This window comes from Hemibagrus wyckioides, linkage group LG09 (assembly GCF_019097595.1).
Source record: "Hemibagrus wyckioides isolate EC202008001 linkage group LG09, SWU_Hwy_1.0, whole genome shotgun sequence".
NCBI lineage: Eukaryota > Metazoa > Chordata > Actinopteri > Siluriformes > Bagridae > Hemibagrus > Hemibagrus wyckioides.
The window spans coordinates 12,323,255-12,342,236 of NC_080718.1; the positions used below are offsets into that span (position 1 = coordinate 12,323,255).

The window sequence follows — 18,982 nt, forward strand, 5'->3', positions numbered from 1 at the left end:
GGCATCTCATTGTCAAAAATGTGGACAGGGAAACAAAAAATTTCTAAAGATTTGATGTACCCAGGATCACGTGAAGGCCATCATCATCAAGAAAAAAAAATACATTAACAAGAACAGGATGTTGAAAAGAATGGACAAAATGACAACTTTAGAAGTAGGATGGCGAATTTAGGGATGTCACGATCTCAAAGATTGGTGTCAGGGCCAATTAAGACATTTTTAACTGATTGGTATCGCCTTTATTTAGCACTAACTTAAGCCAGATCTTTTGTTTTACGTCAGTGTGTCGCGGAGAGCTCAATTTTTGGCAGGACTAATGTCTGCATTTAAAAGGGAAAAAGAAAGCAGTCCAACAACCGCTTCTAATGTCTGCAATGTTAGCATTTTGCGAGGTGGTAGCAACCGAGCTGCGTTCTACCAAAAATTTGTTATGGTGCCCGAAATACAGTGTGTTCTCTCAGGATACTCAGGCAAAGGCTGTACCAAAGCAACACACACTAATACTTTTAAAAGGAGAGAGAGGATAATTGAATTAAAAAGTTTACATAGAGGATAATTGAATGGATCACTGTGGTAGAAAATACAGGTTTCCACCATCTTTTGGAGCCATGGTTTTTGTAGCCTACTCTCTCAAGGCTACATTTGAGACACTGCTTTAATGGAACTTTACAACAAGGTTTGAAACCAAACCTTTACCACACACATTTAGAGTTCTGATGTCATTGCTTAGCATCACAGCACAGTGGATTGACTTGAATTTTGATTTAAAGCATATGGAATTGCATGTTTATCAGTTTCACAGGTTCAGTACAGCATTAGGAAAATACACGGATCGCTAGACACTCAATATTAAATGGCTCAGATTAGGATTGCGGACATAAAACATCCCAAGTTAAAGGAGCTGTAGGAATATCTTGCAAGTGCCTATTTAAAAAATTTTAAGCACTAAAATTCTGTGTAAGTTTGTCGCAAAAGAGGTAAAGACATTGAACCACTGAAAGCCAACAGTGTCTTGACTCATTTTATATCAGACCTACAGCGATGAAATTATTCGTTTGTTTGTACTGATTAAAAACGCCTGAGAAGTCAAGGTGTAATGGTAAGGGGTGCTGATTAAGGGAAACACAGAACAGGTGTGAGTGCTCAGTGAGACAGTCATGTGATAGGAAGTAACAAGGTCATGTGATGTGCAGGAGCTGAGTAATGTAGTCATGCACAGATTTCCGAATAACTGTGATAAAAAAATATTAACAAAAAAAACATAAATTTGCACCACCCTGAACAAATCTTATATACAATGGGTATAGAGGGAAAGTAGGTGTGGCCAAGCAACCAGCCTTGTGGGATTTTCTGCCCTTGGCAGATGTGGATCCCTTCTCTGTGAACTGATACGACTGTCCCCAATACAGGAAGCTGTAGATATATCTTTTGCTTCAAGCAGTTGAAATAATTTCAAGTTATATAGTTTCTCATGGTTTTAAGAATAGAGAATATTTAAATAGGGGTAAGTATGGATGTGAGCATGTAAATAAGTTATGATTTTAGGAATAGTGGTGGTGTAATTGGTCACATCACATTGGCCACCTCATAGCTTCAGGGTTGCTAGTTTGATCATGAGCTTAGTATCACTGCAGAGGATGTCATGACCTTCCCATCTTCCACATGGATCTCCTCATGCAGGTTATTGGCAATTCTAAGGTGCTGGTCATGTTTGCTGTGGTCTGTATTGTATTGTGATTGTTCCCTTTGCCCATGCAGCATTCGACTTGTTTGAGACTTGTCTTTTTTTTATAACCTCATCTTAAAACCATCTTTATATTCTGCTCGAATAAACATGTGCCAAGCATGCAGACTCTGTCATCAACCCACCTGTAAAGATGTCTGCCACCACATCTGTTGACACTGTTGTTGCCCATTATTAATACCTTTTGTTGCACACAGATGATTTTTTATTATTTTGGTGCTATTATGCACAGTAAGGAACCTCACCTGTCCCACAATGTTTCCCTGCGACTCATTGTACACGTGTGTTGTGAAAATGAATAATTAAATTAAAAAAATAATGATCGTCAACACATGCGCAGGTTATTTTACTTCCTGAATAAGAACCGAACATGAGCTGTGTTCAAATTCATGGAAATTGTGGCAGAGTTCCAGTGCACCTGGACTACACTGTACTTCAGGACTGTAGTGTTCTTCCCGGTCAGTTTTTCATGTGAACCATGATCTATTTTTGACTAAACTGCTAAAATCTAAATCTCCTCCCATTCCCTGTAAGTGAAAATAAGTGTGTGAATGTGTGTGTGTGTTCATGGTGCCCTGCAATGGCCTGGTGTCCCATCCCTCACCCTCAGTGTCACAGATCCAACATGATAAAGTGGATACTAGAATTGAATGAATGGAATTAATAACTAAAGAATACTTTCATATGTTTATAGATACAGGATTTATCCTGGGATTTTTTTAATGGTCCTCTATGAGCAATAACTTTTACAATCACAATACATTTTAAGATTAATAAGACTAATAATAGGTATGCAAAGATTGTACCTTGACTGTACCTGTTCTGTGAAAAAATACAATACAAAGAAAATCACTAAAAGAAATACACTGCTTTTTACATATTAATCAAAAGTCTTCTTCTATTCTTTTTGAGAAATAAATATTTCACAATCCGGAAACAAACGAGAAATATAAAACGTCTGGTTTGTTGTATGAGAGCTGAAATTTAAGACGTACGCATACGCATGCACAAGTTTATGTTCGACTGTGTTTCCGTCATGTTTTAACACACTTAAATTAAGTTGCGCTATAATGTTACCATTGACGAATCTGAGCTTTGTTTGGACAGGACAGTGGGAGGAAGACAGTTTTTTTCCCTAGATGCCAACAGCAGAATACCTGTCAAGACAGTGTTACATTTTTCCTAGTGTTTTCACTTGAACACATTAGTGTAACCTCAGACAATAAATAGATTAAAAGAAAATCCTAGCATTTGATTTAATGTTAAACTCTCCAGGAGATCTTTCACGATTTCTTATCTGGCCTGTAAAGTTTTCTATTAAGTTGGCCTGAATAACTGAATGCTGGGATCACATAATGCCCCCTACTGGATGGATGAAACACAGCCGTATGAAAGACAACAGCAATATCTTTCAGACAGGACCAACCTAATGAAAGCCATTATAAAAAGGTTGTGTTAAATTAGAGAGTGACCTTTACCTGCCGGTTATGTTCTATTTATCAAGTTGCCACTAAGCTGGTTATCCTTGCTCCCCTTTATAAAAAGTATTAAAGCTGTGAGGTACTTAAATAAAAGATGAGATGAATATTCCTGATCCCAACTCTGTCCTACATGGGAGCTTTATTTCTGGGTAAATTAATGATCTAATTTTTTCTTTTTTCTTCTTTCCTATTTTCTTATATGCCAGCCATTTAGAGCCACAGCTGTTCACTGCAACGACTTTATATGAAAACTGAACAGATAAAGAATTCGACGTAATCTTGTTTTTAACAGCAAATCTAAGTGAAACGTCGCCTCTTCAGTTGCAACCTGATTATTTAAAAACATATAAAAGCACATAGCTATCACTGTCAATGCAGCTGAGACAGTCTACACCGGATCTTCATCTTGAGGCTTCTTGGACACGGTGTCTGACAGTGATGTGTTGCTGATAAACAGACATGAAAATGCTAGAGTCAAATTTATATTATTAAGTTACATTTATATTAAGGATCAATATTTTATATTGATATCCACCTTATACATTTTCTTAAGAGCCTATAGTTTAACATGGTCTCATGAATGACTGAAACACGTATGTCCTCTGAAAAAAAAAAAGGAATGGAAAAGGACAGAAGACAAAGGCAGCCATGTTTCTTTTTTCTTTGTATTAGTTAGGTCAAACTGAAACAATCTCAGTTCAATCTGATTCAAGGTTTGGGGGGGGGTAATGTATTTGGTCTGAATATTTTTAAAAAATAAACAGTATACACAGATCAGCCTTAACATTATGACTCCCTTTCTAATATTATGTTGGTCCCCCATGTGTTCCCCTGGTAAGTGACGCACAGACACACGGCCATCCACGTGATGTAAAAGAAAATGTGATTCATGAAACCAGGCCACCTTCTTCCATTGCTTTGTGGTTCAGTTCTGATGCTTTCTGTGGTGCACTGTGGTCAGCATGGGCACCCTGACTGGTCTGTGACTATGCAGCCCCATACGCAACAAACTGCGATGCACTGTGTATTCTGACACCTTTCTATCAGAACCAGCATTAACTTCTTCAGCTATTTGAGCAGCTCGTCTGTTGAATCGGATCACACGGGCCAGCCTTCACTCCCCACGTGCATCAGTGAGCCTTGGCCGCCCATGACCCTGTCGCCGGTTCACAACTTTTGATAGATACTGACCACTGCAGACCGGGAACACCCCACAAGAGCTGCAGTTTTGGAGATGCTCTGATCCAGTCATCTAGCCATCACAATTTGGCCCGTGACAAACTCGCTCAAATCCTTACCCTTTCCCATCTTTCCTGCTTCTAACACATCAACTTTGAGGACAAAATGTTCACTTTCTGCCTAATATATCCCACCCACTAACAGGTGCCATGATGAGGAGATCATCAGTGCTATTCACTGCACCTGTCACTGGTCATAATGTTATGCCTGATCGGTGTACATTTCCATGCTAAATTTTTATTTATTTATTTTTTTTTACAGAATTGATTCTGAACACTTTTTTAATACATCATGTCAATTCAATGATATTAAAATGGTAATATATTATAGAATTATAAAGAATATAAAACGCCATTATTTGCCGCTCAGCTTAGCACCATCTTAGCGCGGTCTCACCTCTGCGCAGGTGCTGCTTCCATAGCAACGCGCTGGGGCCTCATTCAGCCGACGTCATTTTTTTTTTTTTTTTTCGGTTTTGTCTAAACTGTGCCTGTTCCAAAACTGTAAAAACATTGTACACTGTAGTCTATTCTTTGCCGCAAAAAAAAGTCGAATACATTTAGATCGGCTTTTCGAAGAGTTTTATAAAGCTATATATAAATTTTCTATAGTGTAATGTGACTGGGGTCCTTTAAGACCAGGGCAGCAGGTTTGACAGGTGTATCGGAAGTAAAGAACATGCGTAGCCAAAGTTCCTTTACCTGCGCCAGGTGAGAGAAGTCAAAACTCTGATCCTCAGCGTCTCCAAGCCTCGCAAAAACAAAAGTCCACTTTCGATAAAAATCAGTAAGTACAAAAGAAAGTTTTTTCTTCCTCCTTCACTGTCATAGTCTCCCTACACGCAGTCTGTATTCGCTCGCTTGATCTTTTCAATATTGCCTGTCATTCGTCTACTCCCATTAACTCAACTGGATAAAAAAGCATTCGGCATTAGTTCTAACATTTTGGAAGAATAACACCAAACTTCTAAGATGATCACAACACAATCATGCCAGATAGCTACTCAAAATACAAGCCCTTACTCTGGTAGTCATTTTAATGGACTGGAGGAAATGTAGATACGATCAGCAAAGCAAGCTTAGAAAATGTTCACTAACTGACCCACTGGCATCAGTCTATTAAAACAACAGGGCGATTTCAACCCCAGGGCATTTCGATCCAATAGCAAAACTAATATCCCATAGTCCAGGGGAAGTAACTAACTTAATTTTTGCCTTCTCTGATCAGGAGCTAATGCACATGATCGAAATGACGTCATGGTCCGATTTGCATATTATTTGTATAATAAATCGTGTTAAGAAGAGACTTTAGATCAGATAATGATAGATTATAAACTTGAAGCAGATAGGATTATAAAGTTCTTATTGAAATAAGTCTTCTTTGGTAGTGAGCTTTTTTTTTTTTTGGCGTATTTATATATTTACAAAGTACTATAATTACTGTCCGGAATCAAACAGACAGAAAGAAGCTGTGTTAGTGACCAGCTGGGCAATACATGAAGAAATGATTATAGACTACACAATAAACTTACTTGTGTTACATGTAAATGGAGATCAGAACAGAGTTTTAAACATGAAATATTGCGGTGATCATTTGAATTTGATTGGTCATTGGAAACATCTGTTGGTGAGTTGACCTGAGCTCTCTGATCGTATAACCATGCAGCTGTGATGTGAGCACGAGAGGCAGCAAGTGAACATTTTATCCTCAAAGTTGATGTGTTAGAAACAGGAAAAATGGGCAAGCGTAAAGATTTGAGCGAGTTTGACAAGGGCCAAATTGTGATGGCTAGACGACTGAATCAGAGCATCTCCAAAACTGCAGCTCTTGTGGGGTGTTCCCGGTCTGCAGTGGTCAGTATCTATTAAAAGTGGTCCAAGGAAGGAACAGTGGTGAACCGGCAACAGGGTCATGGGCGTCCAAGGCTCACTGATGAACGTGGGGAGTGAAGGCTGGCCTGTGTGATCCAATCCAACAGATGAGCTACTGTTGCTCAAATTGCTGAAGAAGTTAATGCTGGTTCTGATAGAAAGGTATCAGAATACACAGTGCATGACGAGTCAGGGCTGTTTTGGCAGCAAAAGGGGGACCAACACAATATTAGGCAGGTGGTCATGCTATGTTAAGCTGTCATGTCATGCCGTATGTATGTATGTATGTACAGTGCTGTGAAAAGACTTTTGCCCCCTTTCTGTTTTTTTTTGTTTGTTTGTTTATTTTTTTGCATATTTTTCACACTTTAAAGATTCAGATCATCAAACAAATTTTAATATTACACAAAGATAATGCTAGTAAATACAAAATGCAGTTTTTAAATGATTATTTCATTTATTAAGGGAAAAATGCTGTCCAAACTTACCTGGCCCTACGTGAAAAATATGTAAAAAAATTATGTTGGCCCCCTCATATCAAGCTTGTCACCTCAGGATTGAATTTGTTTGTCTGAGAATTTACACAAGAGATTTGTCATTCATAAAAATCCTGTAGTTTTGGAAAATACCTTATAAACCTTTTAGTTTTTAAAAATCCCTTTCACACTTCTGAGCATTGTCAGAGTTGCCAATCTGGAGAAACAGGATAATTCCCAGTGAGCTGTCGGCTGGCAGCTCAATAAATGTAATGTTAGCATTCTGACTTGTTCATTTATTTCACATATATGTATTTAATTTGTGTAGTATTTGATGCCCTAATGTGCAATATCTTGAAAAGTTAATAACCAGAAGAGTTTAAACTGTGGACTCACATCCCATGTGAGTGTCTGGGCGTCAGTGATATTCCCGAGCTGAAAGAAACTCTGGCCCAGCCTCTGAGGGAGTATAAATGATGGCGTAAGGTGGGTGACTAATGATTTGAATGACTGGCTTCAAATCATATAAATTGCAGTGAGTTACTGAACTATTATATATGGATTACACTTTCAGGTTTGTTACAAATAAGAGCAGTCATTCAAGGAAGAATGCTTGTGTATAAAAGGCGTCATATACACTGGTTCTGCTTGTAGTGGATTTTTTTTAAATGCTGTGCAGTGCTTCATTAGAGTCAACACTACGTGACTGATAAGCACTGTGTTGTAAACTCCCTGGTGTGCTGAGGTTAATTTGTTTTTCTCAGACAGGAAGCCTTTTGATTTTCTAAAGACGCAATGTGAATTGTGCATAGAAGCTGACGGAAATTTTTTACATTGGTTTGGCTCATGCACACATTTTTGATGAAGACTTGATTTGCCACATACAGTATATAATACGGTACAGTAAAATTCTTTTCTAGAATATCCCGGCTTGTTAGGAAGCGGTGTAATTCTAAGGCATTTCATTTTATTTATTTTCATTTATACGTTTTATATGACCGGGACAATGCTCCTTCATAAACAGAGAAAATCATAATTAAGCCAGTGTTGGCCCGATAATTTTCATCCATTCTCCCTGCCCAGGTTTTACAGTGGCACTCTAGGGTTAAAATTGAATTATGATATAAATAAATAAAATTTGTACACAACAATGACCAATCAGAGTACAGAACAGAACAACCTATGTTGTAATGAGATTATGAGCATGACAAATTTAAGTTCAGTTAAAATAAAGCACATATAAATGAATGCTGGTATTGTGGGTTCTCCAAGAGCCTTTTGGGGATAATTTTATTGACTTACATTTATGCCATTTGGTAAGCGCCCAGAGCGACTTGCATTTTTTATCTAATTTTTTATACAACTGAGCAGTTGAGGGTTAAGGGCCTTGCTCAAGGACCCAGCAGGGGCAGCTTCATGGACCTGGTATTTAAACTTGCAGCCTTCTGGTCAGTAGTCCAACACGTTAACCGCTAAGTTACTGGCTTGTGACATGTAGACCTTATATTTTCTGGACACTGGAGCAAGCAGCAATGTATATAAATACAGGAGAAATAAATTATTTGCTCTTGTAACACTATTTTCATGAGTGAAATGTCAGACAAGGCTTTAGTTTTCACCGCATGAACTCTTGTTAAAATTATGAGATATAATTGATCATTTTGACCTGTAACCTGAACAGTCCTTATAGTTGGTGTACAACTATAAAGTAAGCTAGCTGTCCACCACTAAGCTGTAGAGTTTTAAGAAATGCCACTGTTACTCTGATTTCTCTCCTATGCTTGATGTCATTTTGCAATATTAAATTTACAGGGTGCAGGATTTTGTGGTTAAAAATGAAAGCAAAAGCATCATTGACTGGGGGAAGAAATATACTGTAAAACATAATGTTCCTGAGCTGATGTGAGTCACGCTGGGAATCCTGTTAAAGTAATTCACCGTAATTCAGTCAGACGTGTCGTGTTCGAATTAGTGGGAAATTTTCGAACACACACACTCCATATACCAGCACGGATATGTCCAATGTCATTGTGCCGGAAATAGGAAAATTCAAAGACCTGCCCTTAATTTTTTTGGCCCCACTTAACACCAACTCACGTGGATTGAAACAGTGATGGCTATTTCGACTTTGATGATATTTGGGCCATATTGCTCCTGAAAATGGCCATTTTCTCCTTCGACATGGCCTTGTATTTAATTTAGCTATTAACAGGTTCACTTGCTACTACTGTGTTTGAATCACCTTTAACCTGCGGTACTGGTTGCAGCAGCTCATGGGGTCATAATACAGCCATGCCAGTATAGTGACACATAATCATAACATAATACATAACTCCCCTGTAGTAATAATAATAATCGAAAGAATAAATAGTAATAAGGAAATTAAAAAAAGTAATAATTAAAATACTTATAGAAATAAGGAATAAAATAATAATAAGAAAAAGTTAGTAAGCAATCAAGAGCTTCTGTCTGACAGACCTGAAATGTAAAGCTGTGTGATAAGTAGTTAGTTGCTGCGTCTTTTAAATAACTCTAGACATGGTCACTTGATAATACACTGTTCAATTACACTGCACGTGAGAGAGAAACTTTAACGTGTATTAAATGAAAGATTAAAGTCATTCAGATCTCATCTCTTCCTGATGACATTAAATATCATCCTGCAGTTTCGTCTCTGAACTTGTTTGTCTGACACATTAACAAAGCCCTCACTATCGCGGCCGCTCAGAATTCACCTTCTCGAATTAATCCGGAGTCAAATTCTCAATTGGCTCTGATCGCAGCAGATGTTTGCGCTTTCTCACCCTGGGTGGAAGCTGCATTTGTAATATGTCATTATCTCCGGTAAATATGAATTAAGGAATAATCACATTGTCGCAAGCGTTTGCATTTCGCATTCTTTTTTCGTTTTGCTTTGTGAGTCACTTATTCACAGATTATTACAGACTAATATATCATGTAAATCTGCGTAAGCAACAATTACTGGTACAGTAGTAATCATAAAAATTGTATTCTCATTGTTATTCCTTATATGATGCCTGCTTTTGTTAATCTACCCCCATTGGGCAGTCCAGTCTGACGGCAGAGCTTTTTCCACGCTGTTGTGTCGGCAGATATGAATTGATACATGGAACAGCATACAACATATTATTTTTTAGGGAGCTAGAAGACATTTTCTTGCTTTAATTCAAAGCAGCAGTTTTCTGGAGGCATTGTGAGAGGGTTATGAGGGCAAAGTCATAGCCAAAATTGGATAGCAACAACTGAAAGCTAAATAGAAATTGATGACGGTTGTTAAAGGTGAATCTGGAGAGGTAAAGGTGAGCTTGAGTTTAAATGGCCTTTTGAAAGCAAATGTACAATAACACAAATTTGCTTTTTGATTACATCCCTTAAATGTCCACAGACATCTTTGAAGGCTGTTGCTAACATGCTGATCCTATTAAAGTCGACCATAAGCAGATATTCAGAGCCGCAGTTCCAATTGTTGTGAAAGGTCTAACTGGTTTGAGCCAATAATTATATGATAAACCACCAAATAGCCACTATGTCCAGCCCTGAATATTAACTGTTAACACCAGATTAAATAATTACATCTGTTGCACCGCGGTTGCATCACTATGACTCCACGCAGATACACTCAACGTCCAGCCTTGTCCATGCTGACATATTCTTCTGCAGTGATGTTATTTGTGTTGCTATGGTTACAAAGTTACGTTCATTGGCGCCAACAAATAGATTAACAATGACTGCTGAGCCGAAGAAACGAAAATGAAATGACACAGATTGTGTAACAAAAACAATTGAATCGAACACTACAGTAAGTATATGGATATTTTTGTCGCCAAACAGAACAATGGCGTAACTAGCAGAGGTTTTCACCGGCTGTCAACAAAGCAGAGGGTGGATTAGTAAATAAGGCGAAGAATAAAGTGAATGAAAAGTGGATAGATGTTTTTCAGTGCAAGGGACAATGCACCGTTCTTGTCTGTTACATGTTGCAGCTGCGGTGATGAACCAATTAATGGCAAAGATTCATCTCCATTTACACCGATCAGGCTTAACATTTTGAGCACTGATAGGTGAAGTGAATAACACTGATTATCTCCTCATCATGGTACCTGTTAGCGGGTGCGATATATTAGGCAGCGAGTGAACATTTTGTCCTCAAAGTTGATGTGTTAGAAGCAGGAAAAATGGGCAAGTGTAAAGATTTGAGCGAGTTTGGCAAGCGCCAGATTGTGATGAGATGACTGGATCAGAGCATCTCCAAAACTGCAGCTCCTGTGGGGTGTTCCCGGTCTGCATTGATCAGCATCTATCAAAAGTGGGCCAAGGAATGAACAATGGTGAACCGTGTGATCCGATCCAACAGACGAGCTACTGTTGCTCAGATTGCTAAAGAAGCTAATGCTGGTTCTGAGAGAAAAGTGTCAGAATACACAGTGCATGACGGGTCAGACTGTTTTGGCAGCAAAAGGGGGACCAACACAATATCAGGAAGGTGGTCATAATGTTATGCCTGGTTAGTGTATATCGAGGATTATTACAGGTGTTCCTAATATGGGCAGTGTGTATATACATTATTATTATATCAACACACCTAAATGTACTGGAACAGCCAATTCTTGTCCATTTGCTGTGGTTTGAGATCAAAAGATGAATATGAAAAATTTCAGATTTTATTCCCTGATATTTGCACCCAGATGTGTTAAATAACATAGAACATACCACAAGATTCAAACCACTTTTCGGCAGTAAAATCTGAAGGCCAGACTGGAATCTGTAAAGAAATACAGAGATGAGCCACAAAAGCTCTGGAACTTAATCAAACGAAGAAACAAAGAAGAAACAAAACAGATCTGCTCATGATGTAAAACATACAATCTTATTGGTCAAGCATGATGAAGGTAGTGCCATGGATTGGGCTTGCATGGATGCTTCTAGAACAGATATTAATAATGATGTAACTCATGATGTTAGCAGCAGATTGAATTCAGAAGTCTATAGGGACATCCTCTCTGCCAATGTACAGAGAAGTGAATCCAATCTAACTGGAAGAAATTTCATCATGCAGCAAGACAATGAAAACACACTGACAAAGGATTCCATCGGGAACATTTTATACTAGCCAAGTCAATCTAAGCCGCATTTCACCTACTGAAAAGGAAAACTGTGGTACAAGCCTGGAAAAACATCACTAAAGAGGAAAGCAACAGTTTGATGACATCAGTGGATCACAGGTTTGTGCAATTATTGCATTATTAAAAAAAAAAACAAAAAAAACGGATGTGACCAATTATTGTCTGTTCCTATACTTTTGCTTAGTTTGGATAGTCTATCAACAAAAGTTCCCTGTTCTATATAGCTCTAAAAGTACACATAAATAATTAAGCAACAGTCATACTAATAGACCATTCACCTTTGTCCTCTTTCCTTCTTGAACAAGTCGTGCTTTTTTGCATTTAAAAAACATTTTTAGATAGAATTTGAGCCTTTGGGTATAGAAGACAAGAGGTTGTTGTGATAAATGAATAAACAGCGTATTGCTTACACAGATTAGGCATCAGCTGATGCCAGGATAGCAGACAGCTGTTATTACACAAAGGGAGCGCATAAAGACACCATTCTCAAGTATATATTAGACTGTCAGTGGATTTATTTTTAATAAATAGCCATCTCTTAGCCATACCAACCCTGACTTACTAGCGTCCATACTACACCATCCATATAAGAGCAGTTTGCAGATGTACAAGGTGGTGGAATGGTATTTCTCTCGTGGTCTAGTGGTAGGATCCTGTGCTCTCACTGGGAAGGGAACCAACCCAGCTAACTTTCATTGCCGGGGTCTAGCCTAGTGCTGGAAGGGTTGGGCGGGTTGCATCAGGAAGAGCATCTGGCATAAAACCTGTGCAAAAAATCAAAACGTGTTCATCAGATGATCTGCTGTAGTGACCCCAAACAAGGGGCAGTTGAAGGACAACAATAATAGTGGAATGGTGTTGTGTGTGTGTGTGGAGCTGTATTAGAGACAGGCTAAGTGTAATAAATAACAATCCAGTGAACTATATAATAATTATAACTGACAAAACATGACTGTACAAAGACTTAAACATCACACCTGTATTACCTAAGGCATCTGAGCTAGACTAATGCCTATAAAAATGAGTGTAATTGTAACTATATATACTGCTACATGCTGCTATAATTATCAGAAAGTAATAATTAAGAAGTTTTTGAATAAGCGACTGTAATTTCAAGCCCTAGGACTGCTTGAGGAGCTCCGCTTTAGTAGGCACACCTAAATGAGTTGCTCATTTAGATCATTATCCAATTAGCTAATCATGTGGCAGCATGAAAATGTATAAAATCATACAGATATAAAATGGTGTGAAAACAAACAAACCTCATGTATATCCTGAAATATTTCATGAGAGAGGTTAGAGAAGAATGAAAAGACTGGATTTGAGCTTAAACTCTTCAAGACTGAATCCCAGGAGCTCAGCAGTTTCTGAAATACTCAATCCAATCCATCTGAAGCCATCATACATGCAACAGTCACAGAGATCTCACATTTTTCTTTCTAATGTGTGATGTAAACATTTAATAAATTTAATAAAGTGGACATTGAGTTTGTATGCTTAGATCAGGGGTGTCCAATCTTATCCACAAAGGGCTGGTGTGGGAGCAGGTTTTAATTCCAACTGAGCAGAAGCCACACCTGAGTCTACTGAAAGCCAAGACAGGTTGATTAGCCAGTTTGACAAAGGCTAAATTGTGATGGCTAGATGACTGGATCAGGGCATCTCCAAAGCTGCAGCTCTTGTGGGGTGTTCCTGGTCTGCAGTGGTCAGTATTTATCAAAAATAGTCCAAGGAAGGAACAGTGGTGAACCGGCGACAGGGTCATGGGCGGCCAAGGCTCATTGATGCACATGTGGAGCGAAGGCTAGCCTGTGTGATCCGATCCAACAGACGAGCTACTGTTGCTCAAATTGCTGAAGAAGTTAATGCTGGTCATGCAGGTCAGGGCTGTTTTGGCAGCAAAAGGTGAACCAACACAATATTAGTTAGGTGGTCATAATGTTTTGCCTGGTCAGTGTATATTCATATGTTATATGGACAATATGAAAAGGTCGTGTGTGGAATTTGCTAGTAAAAACAATAATGCGACCGTCACTGGACTAAATTGCAATGTCATCCTATTTATGAGAGTATGAGTGGAATTCATGTTGGCATTAACATGTCTAAAAATCTAATTGCCAGACAGGTGTTTGCACAAAGTTAATTCCATTTACAATACATTTCAGTGTGTGTGGAATAATACTGGTCTCATTGTCATATCTTTAGCAAGATGCAGTAGGGACATAAACAAATAAAAATACACTTCATCTAAATACACTTAATACACTTCAAAAAACATCTAAAGATATGCTGTGCTATCTGGCACCAAGATGTTAGCAGCAGATCCTTTAAATCCTGTAAATTATGAGGTGTGGTCTCCATGACTTGTCCAGCACATCCCACAGATACTTGATCAGATTGACATTTGGGGAATTTGAAGTCCTTTTTTGTGTTCCTGCCAATATTGAATACTGTTGCCATGAAGGGGTGTACTTGGTCTGCAACAATGTTTAGGTAGGTATGTGTGAAAGTAGTGTCCACATAATGTTCTTCCTAGCAGAACATTGCCCAGAGCACCACACTGCATCTTCTGGCTTTCCTTCTTCCCATAGTGCATTTTGGTGCCATCTCTTCCCCAGGTAAGCATTGCACACATACCCAGTCATCCACATGACGTAAACAGAACCATGATTGAGCAGACCAGGCCACTTTTTCCATTGGTCTATGGTCCAAGTCTGATGCATATGTGTCTATTGTAGGTACTTTCAGTGATAAACAGGGGTCAGCATCTGCGATTTATGAAGCCCAATACATAGCAAGCTGTAATGAGACCTGCTTTTACTGTATAGTCAGTATTAATTTGCTTAGCAAGTTGTGCTACTGTAGCTCTAAGACCAAACCTAGTCTTCACTCCCCACATCCATTAATGAGCCTTGGGTGCCCATGCCAGTGAATTAATTCTTTGTAAGTCATTTGCTTATTCATGTGATGCACCCACAGAAAATAAGATCAGATGTTATCCAGTTAGACAAAGCTGTGACTTTTTCTTAAGAGTTGGCATTGACCGATAAAAAAAAAACCCACTTTGACATGGTGGAAAGTGAGGAAGGAATAGGAAGGTCAAGTTGAATCATCTGTATTTATTAGGAAACGGTTGTAATACATTTGAAAATACAGATGACATTCTCAGTGTGTGTGACTGTCTCACAGCTGTTAGGTTGAATTCATACTACTTACTGTTATACCATTAAGTGGTAGCTCAAGTGGTTAAGGCTCTGGGTTGTTGATCAGAAGGTTGGGGTCCAAGCCCTAGCACCACTGAGCTGCCACCATTGGGCCCCTGAACAAGGCTCTTAACCCTTCTTGCTCTAGGGGTGCTGTATCATTGCTGACCCTAACCTTCAAAGTTGGGATATGCGAAGAAAGAATTTCACTGTGCTGTAATGTATATGTGATAATCATAAAGGCTTCTTCTTCTTCTACCACAGCATGTTTGAATCCTCAATTCTGATTGGTGATTGAAAGTGATTAATTTTCTATAACAGCAAACAGCATTTTTTTTAATGTACTTGTTCTAATACTTGACCATTTCTATGAAGACAGCTCATTCTTGGGATCATGAATGGCTGCGCCTCTTGCATACTTAAGTTTTCTGTGGGAAGTTGTTTGTGGCATTTTTGGAAGGGCTCCTTGCTTTCAGTGCTTTGTAAGGTGCTCCTTTATGATTTCTAACATGGGGCAGCCTTCAAGATAAGGGGGGGGTAGTTCGTGAGGGATCGACTGTTTATAGCAGTTAACAGGAAGTAAATCGTTCTGCTGAAGTTCCATAAAGTTTACACATAACTATAATATAAAAAGTATGAGGTGTTTTTCTTCTGTAATTTTTGTTAGTTTTGGAAATTGCTGTTATAGAAGTCTACAGCTGTTACAGGATTTGCTGTTTTTGGAAGATAATCAACTTTGGGGTAATAACACCCTGCTGTTGATTTATGTTTCTTTAACACAACACCCAGTCATGCTTTAGCAAGAGTAGTGCTCTAGCAATAAGCAGCAAAGTGTAAGTTTACATGACAACTTTGATAAACATTAATCATAAAAGAAGGAAAATCACTTGCTAAAAAAAACAATTTCTCTAGACCAGTGATTATCGTCAGTCTAAGGTAAATAATTTACTCCCTGACTCATTATATGATCTGTGGTATGAGGAACCATTAGTATAACAATTTAAAATTGGGACATATAAATGGCCAAGTCGTCTTCTGCCCACAATTGGCATTGTTCTGCATTGTTTTCATTGTTGCTCATCATAGTTAATCTCCCTGTGAGCTGCGTATGTAATAAACAAGTGAAGATTGGCACCTATTTTCAAAACATCCTAATCAGTGGTTGCCATGTACAGCATTACAGTGTGTGTATGTATGTATGTGTGTATTGAAGCAGGTGTCTCCCAAGTGTAATGGAGAATTGTCATGTTGTCATAGCTGCTTTAAGGAATTCCAAAACTTGAAAGACTGCATTGAAAGTGACATTTCACAAGCACCTCCCTGCGTAAACTATGACAAGGGACCAGTTGCCAAAAATAACTTTCATGTGTACCAGTTGTCTTTTTGATCTTCAGGTGTAGATTTAGTGATTCAGCCATGAAAATGTAATGAGTCAGTGTGAAATGGTTTAGGGTGGTGAGGGAAAAATAGCCATGCAAGAATTCAACTCAGACTAGAAGTAGACCTTATCAGTGGAAGACAAAGTGACATGGATTGAGAATCCAAACAGATTCTGAAAAGCAAATGATCTGGATTCCACATTATTGGGATGTTGACCCTGTTTTCTCCTGTAAAGTGGTACTGTAATTCACTAGTTACAGATCTGTGCCTACTAGAAGGTTATAGGTTCAATATCAAGGCTGACCACTGTTAGGCTGTTGAGCACCAGTGCCAAATGAATGTCATATATAAATGTAATGTTTTATGTATAATCTGATTAATTAGGAGAGGCCAGTGAATGTACAGATATATGAGCACACTGCATGTCTTCTAGGTCTAATATGGTCATGGAAACCTTCACATGTCATTATCAGAGTCTAATAAATGGAGAAATATTCATTTAGCTAGCGTTAGTCAGTTTATGGAATGATGTCAGCAGATTATATTGGTGTGAGCGATAATTCAAGTACAAGGCGTTTTGATTTGTACAACTAAAAATACCCGTTTAGCTTGTGCCGTTAGTCATAAACATGAGGGTGGGGAAAGACACCTGAGGAGTGATAGTTGACCATTTATAGTGGGATACTCCCAAAACAGAAAATTTGCATTTTGGCTCCACCCACAATTATTTACTTGGTAATTATGTCTAAAAATAATTAGCCGGATTCATCATGGTTACAGTGACACCAGCAGTATCAATTCAGGCCTTTGACTTTCAGTGTTTCAATGTCCAGGGGAGCTAGTCTATATTTGAAGTAAAGGTTTTAGCTCAAATGATTAGTAATTGGTGTAATCAGCTTTGGGCATGAAGCCGATAAACTGGCATAAATTTATATTTGGCTCCTCTTATACCACTAACATCGACACAGGTGAATTTTTGCATCTGACACGAATCATAAAACCCAGATAAAATCATTCTTATTTACAATTGTTGATTTTAAGACTAAACTAGTAGCTAATCCAACTATTTGTCAAGGCTGTTTAGGTTCCTGACCAAAGACAAGACTATACAGATGATTAAGTCTTTGCATTAATGCTGTAAGTATGTATATATGACGTACTATGTGTGCTATTCATTTGTTTATTTACAGTGAACAACCCCATTCCATCCAACCTAAAGTCTGAAGCTAAGAAGGCTGCAAAAATCCTCAGGGAATTCACTGAGATTTCCAACAGACAAGGCCCTGACAAACTTATTCCAGGTAAACAATATTTATCCATTACTTTATTCCAGATTGAATTCAGTGAATAATTAATCATTTTAGAACATACATTGAGCCTAGCTGTGTGTTTAAAAAAACCTCCACCAATATGTATATATTTCACAAAAAATAACATCTGCAACAAATGATTCAAGTACTGTTTTGTTGAACATTGTTTAGCCTTTTAAGTAACTGGCTTAAAATGCTACTTGACAATCTTTGTCTTAAATCTTGTCTGATAGTAAGACAAGCTAGGGGATGATGATTTACACTGTTTACGACATGTCTTCTGTGGCATTTTTTTGAGCAGTCTTTATTGATCCCCTAGTTTGTAACTGCTTACATACATTTTCTGTACATTTTCTGGCAGGTTAGTGTGTAGTGCTGCTACAAGTCAAATGCATCGGGTGTTACTGTTTTTATTAAACTCCTCAGTGTCACTGCTGGGTTAGGAAACGGTCCATTGAGCAAAAATGTCCATGTGGTCAAAAGGATAGCACAAACGAACGTTTCATACATGTTATTATATGTAATATTTTAAGGATGTACCATATCATATCTTTGCTAGAGAAAAGATAATTTTAATGACAAACTATGAATACTACAAAAATATGGTATAGTTATAGAAAGGAAAGTATTTCTAATTGCACTGGTGTTACCCAGATAAGGATGGGTTCCCTTATGAGTCTGGTTCCTCTCCGGGTTTCTTCCTCATTTTATCTCTTTCTTGCCACCTCTGCCTTGATCATTAGGTATAAATATAAAATAAAAGTTTTAACTTCATATTTTTTATCCCGAATTTTATATGCCTGTTCCATTGTTAAAATTGCTATACAAATAAACTTTAATTGATTTAAATAAGGTCTTGACACACTTGTAGTTTTAGGTAAATTAGGTCCCTACAGATACAGTAATGTGATTTCATTTTTCAATTGATTTCTTTTCCAGTTTTGGAAGGCATTTTATTGAAAGTGTTAATTTCTTCTAAGTATGAAAACTTTTAGGACACCTTGTATACAGTAAGTTCATAATTTTGAAGTGTAAATTAGTAAAATGAGTTCGGTCTATTAGACTGCATAAAAAAATTTTTTTTAAAAAATCTGTGAGGTTTCCCCATTCAATAGCTCAATAGTTAAAATACAG

General features: G+C 38.0%; 1 protein-coding gene across 1 annotated transcript in view; it reads left to right on the plus strand.

Annotated features, from left to right (window-relative positions):
* Nucleotides 1-5,151: 5,151 nt before the first annotated feature.
* The window catches only part of sh3yl1 (SH3 and SYLF domain containing 1), a 29,903-nt gene continuing 16,072 nt past the window's right edge, over nt 5,152-18,982 (plus strand). Inside the window, exons 1-2 of the mRNA XM_058398675.1 lie at nt 5,152-5,250; nt 17,729-17,839. Coding sequence (XP_058254658.1) covers nt 5,250; nt 17,729-17,839 — 112 coding nt within the window. The 5' untranslated portion in view covers nt 5,152-5,249. The remainder of the gene's footprint in view (nt 5,251-17,728; nt 17,840-18,982) is intronic.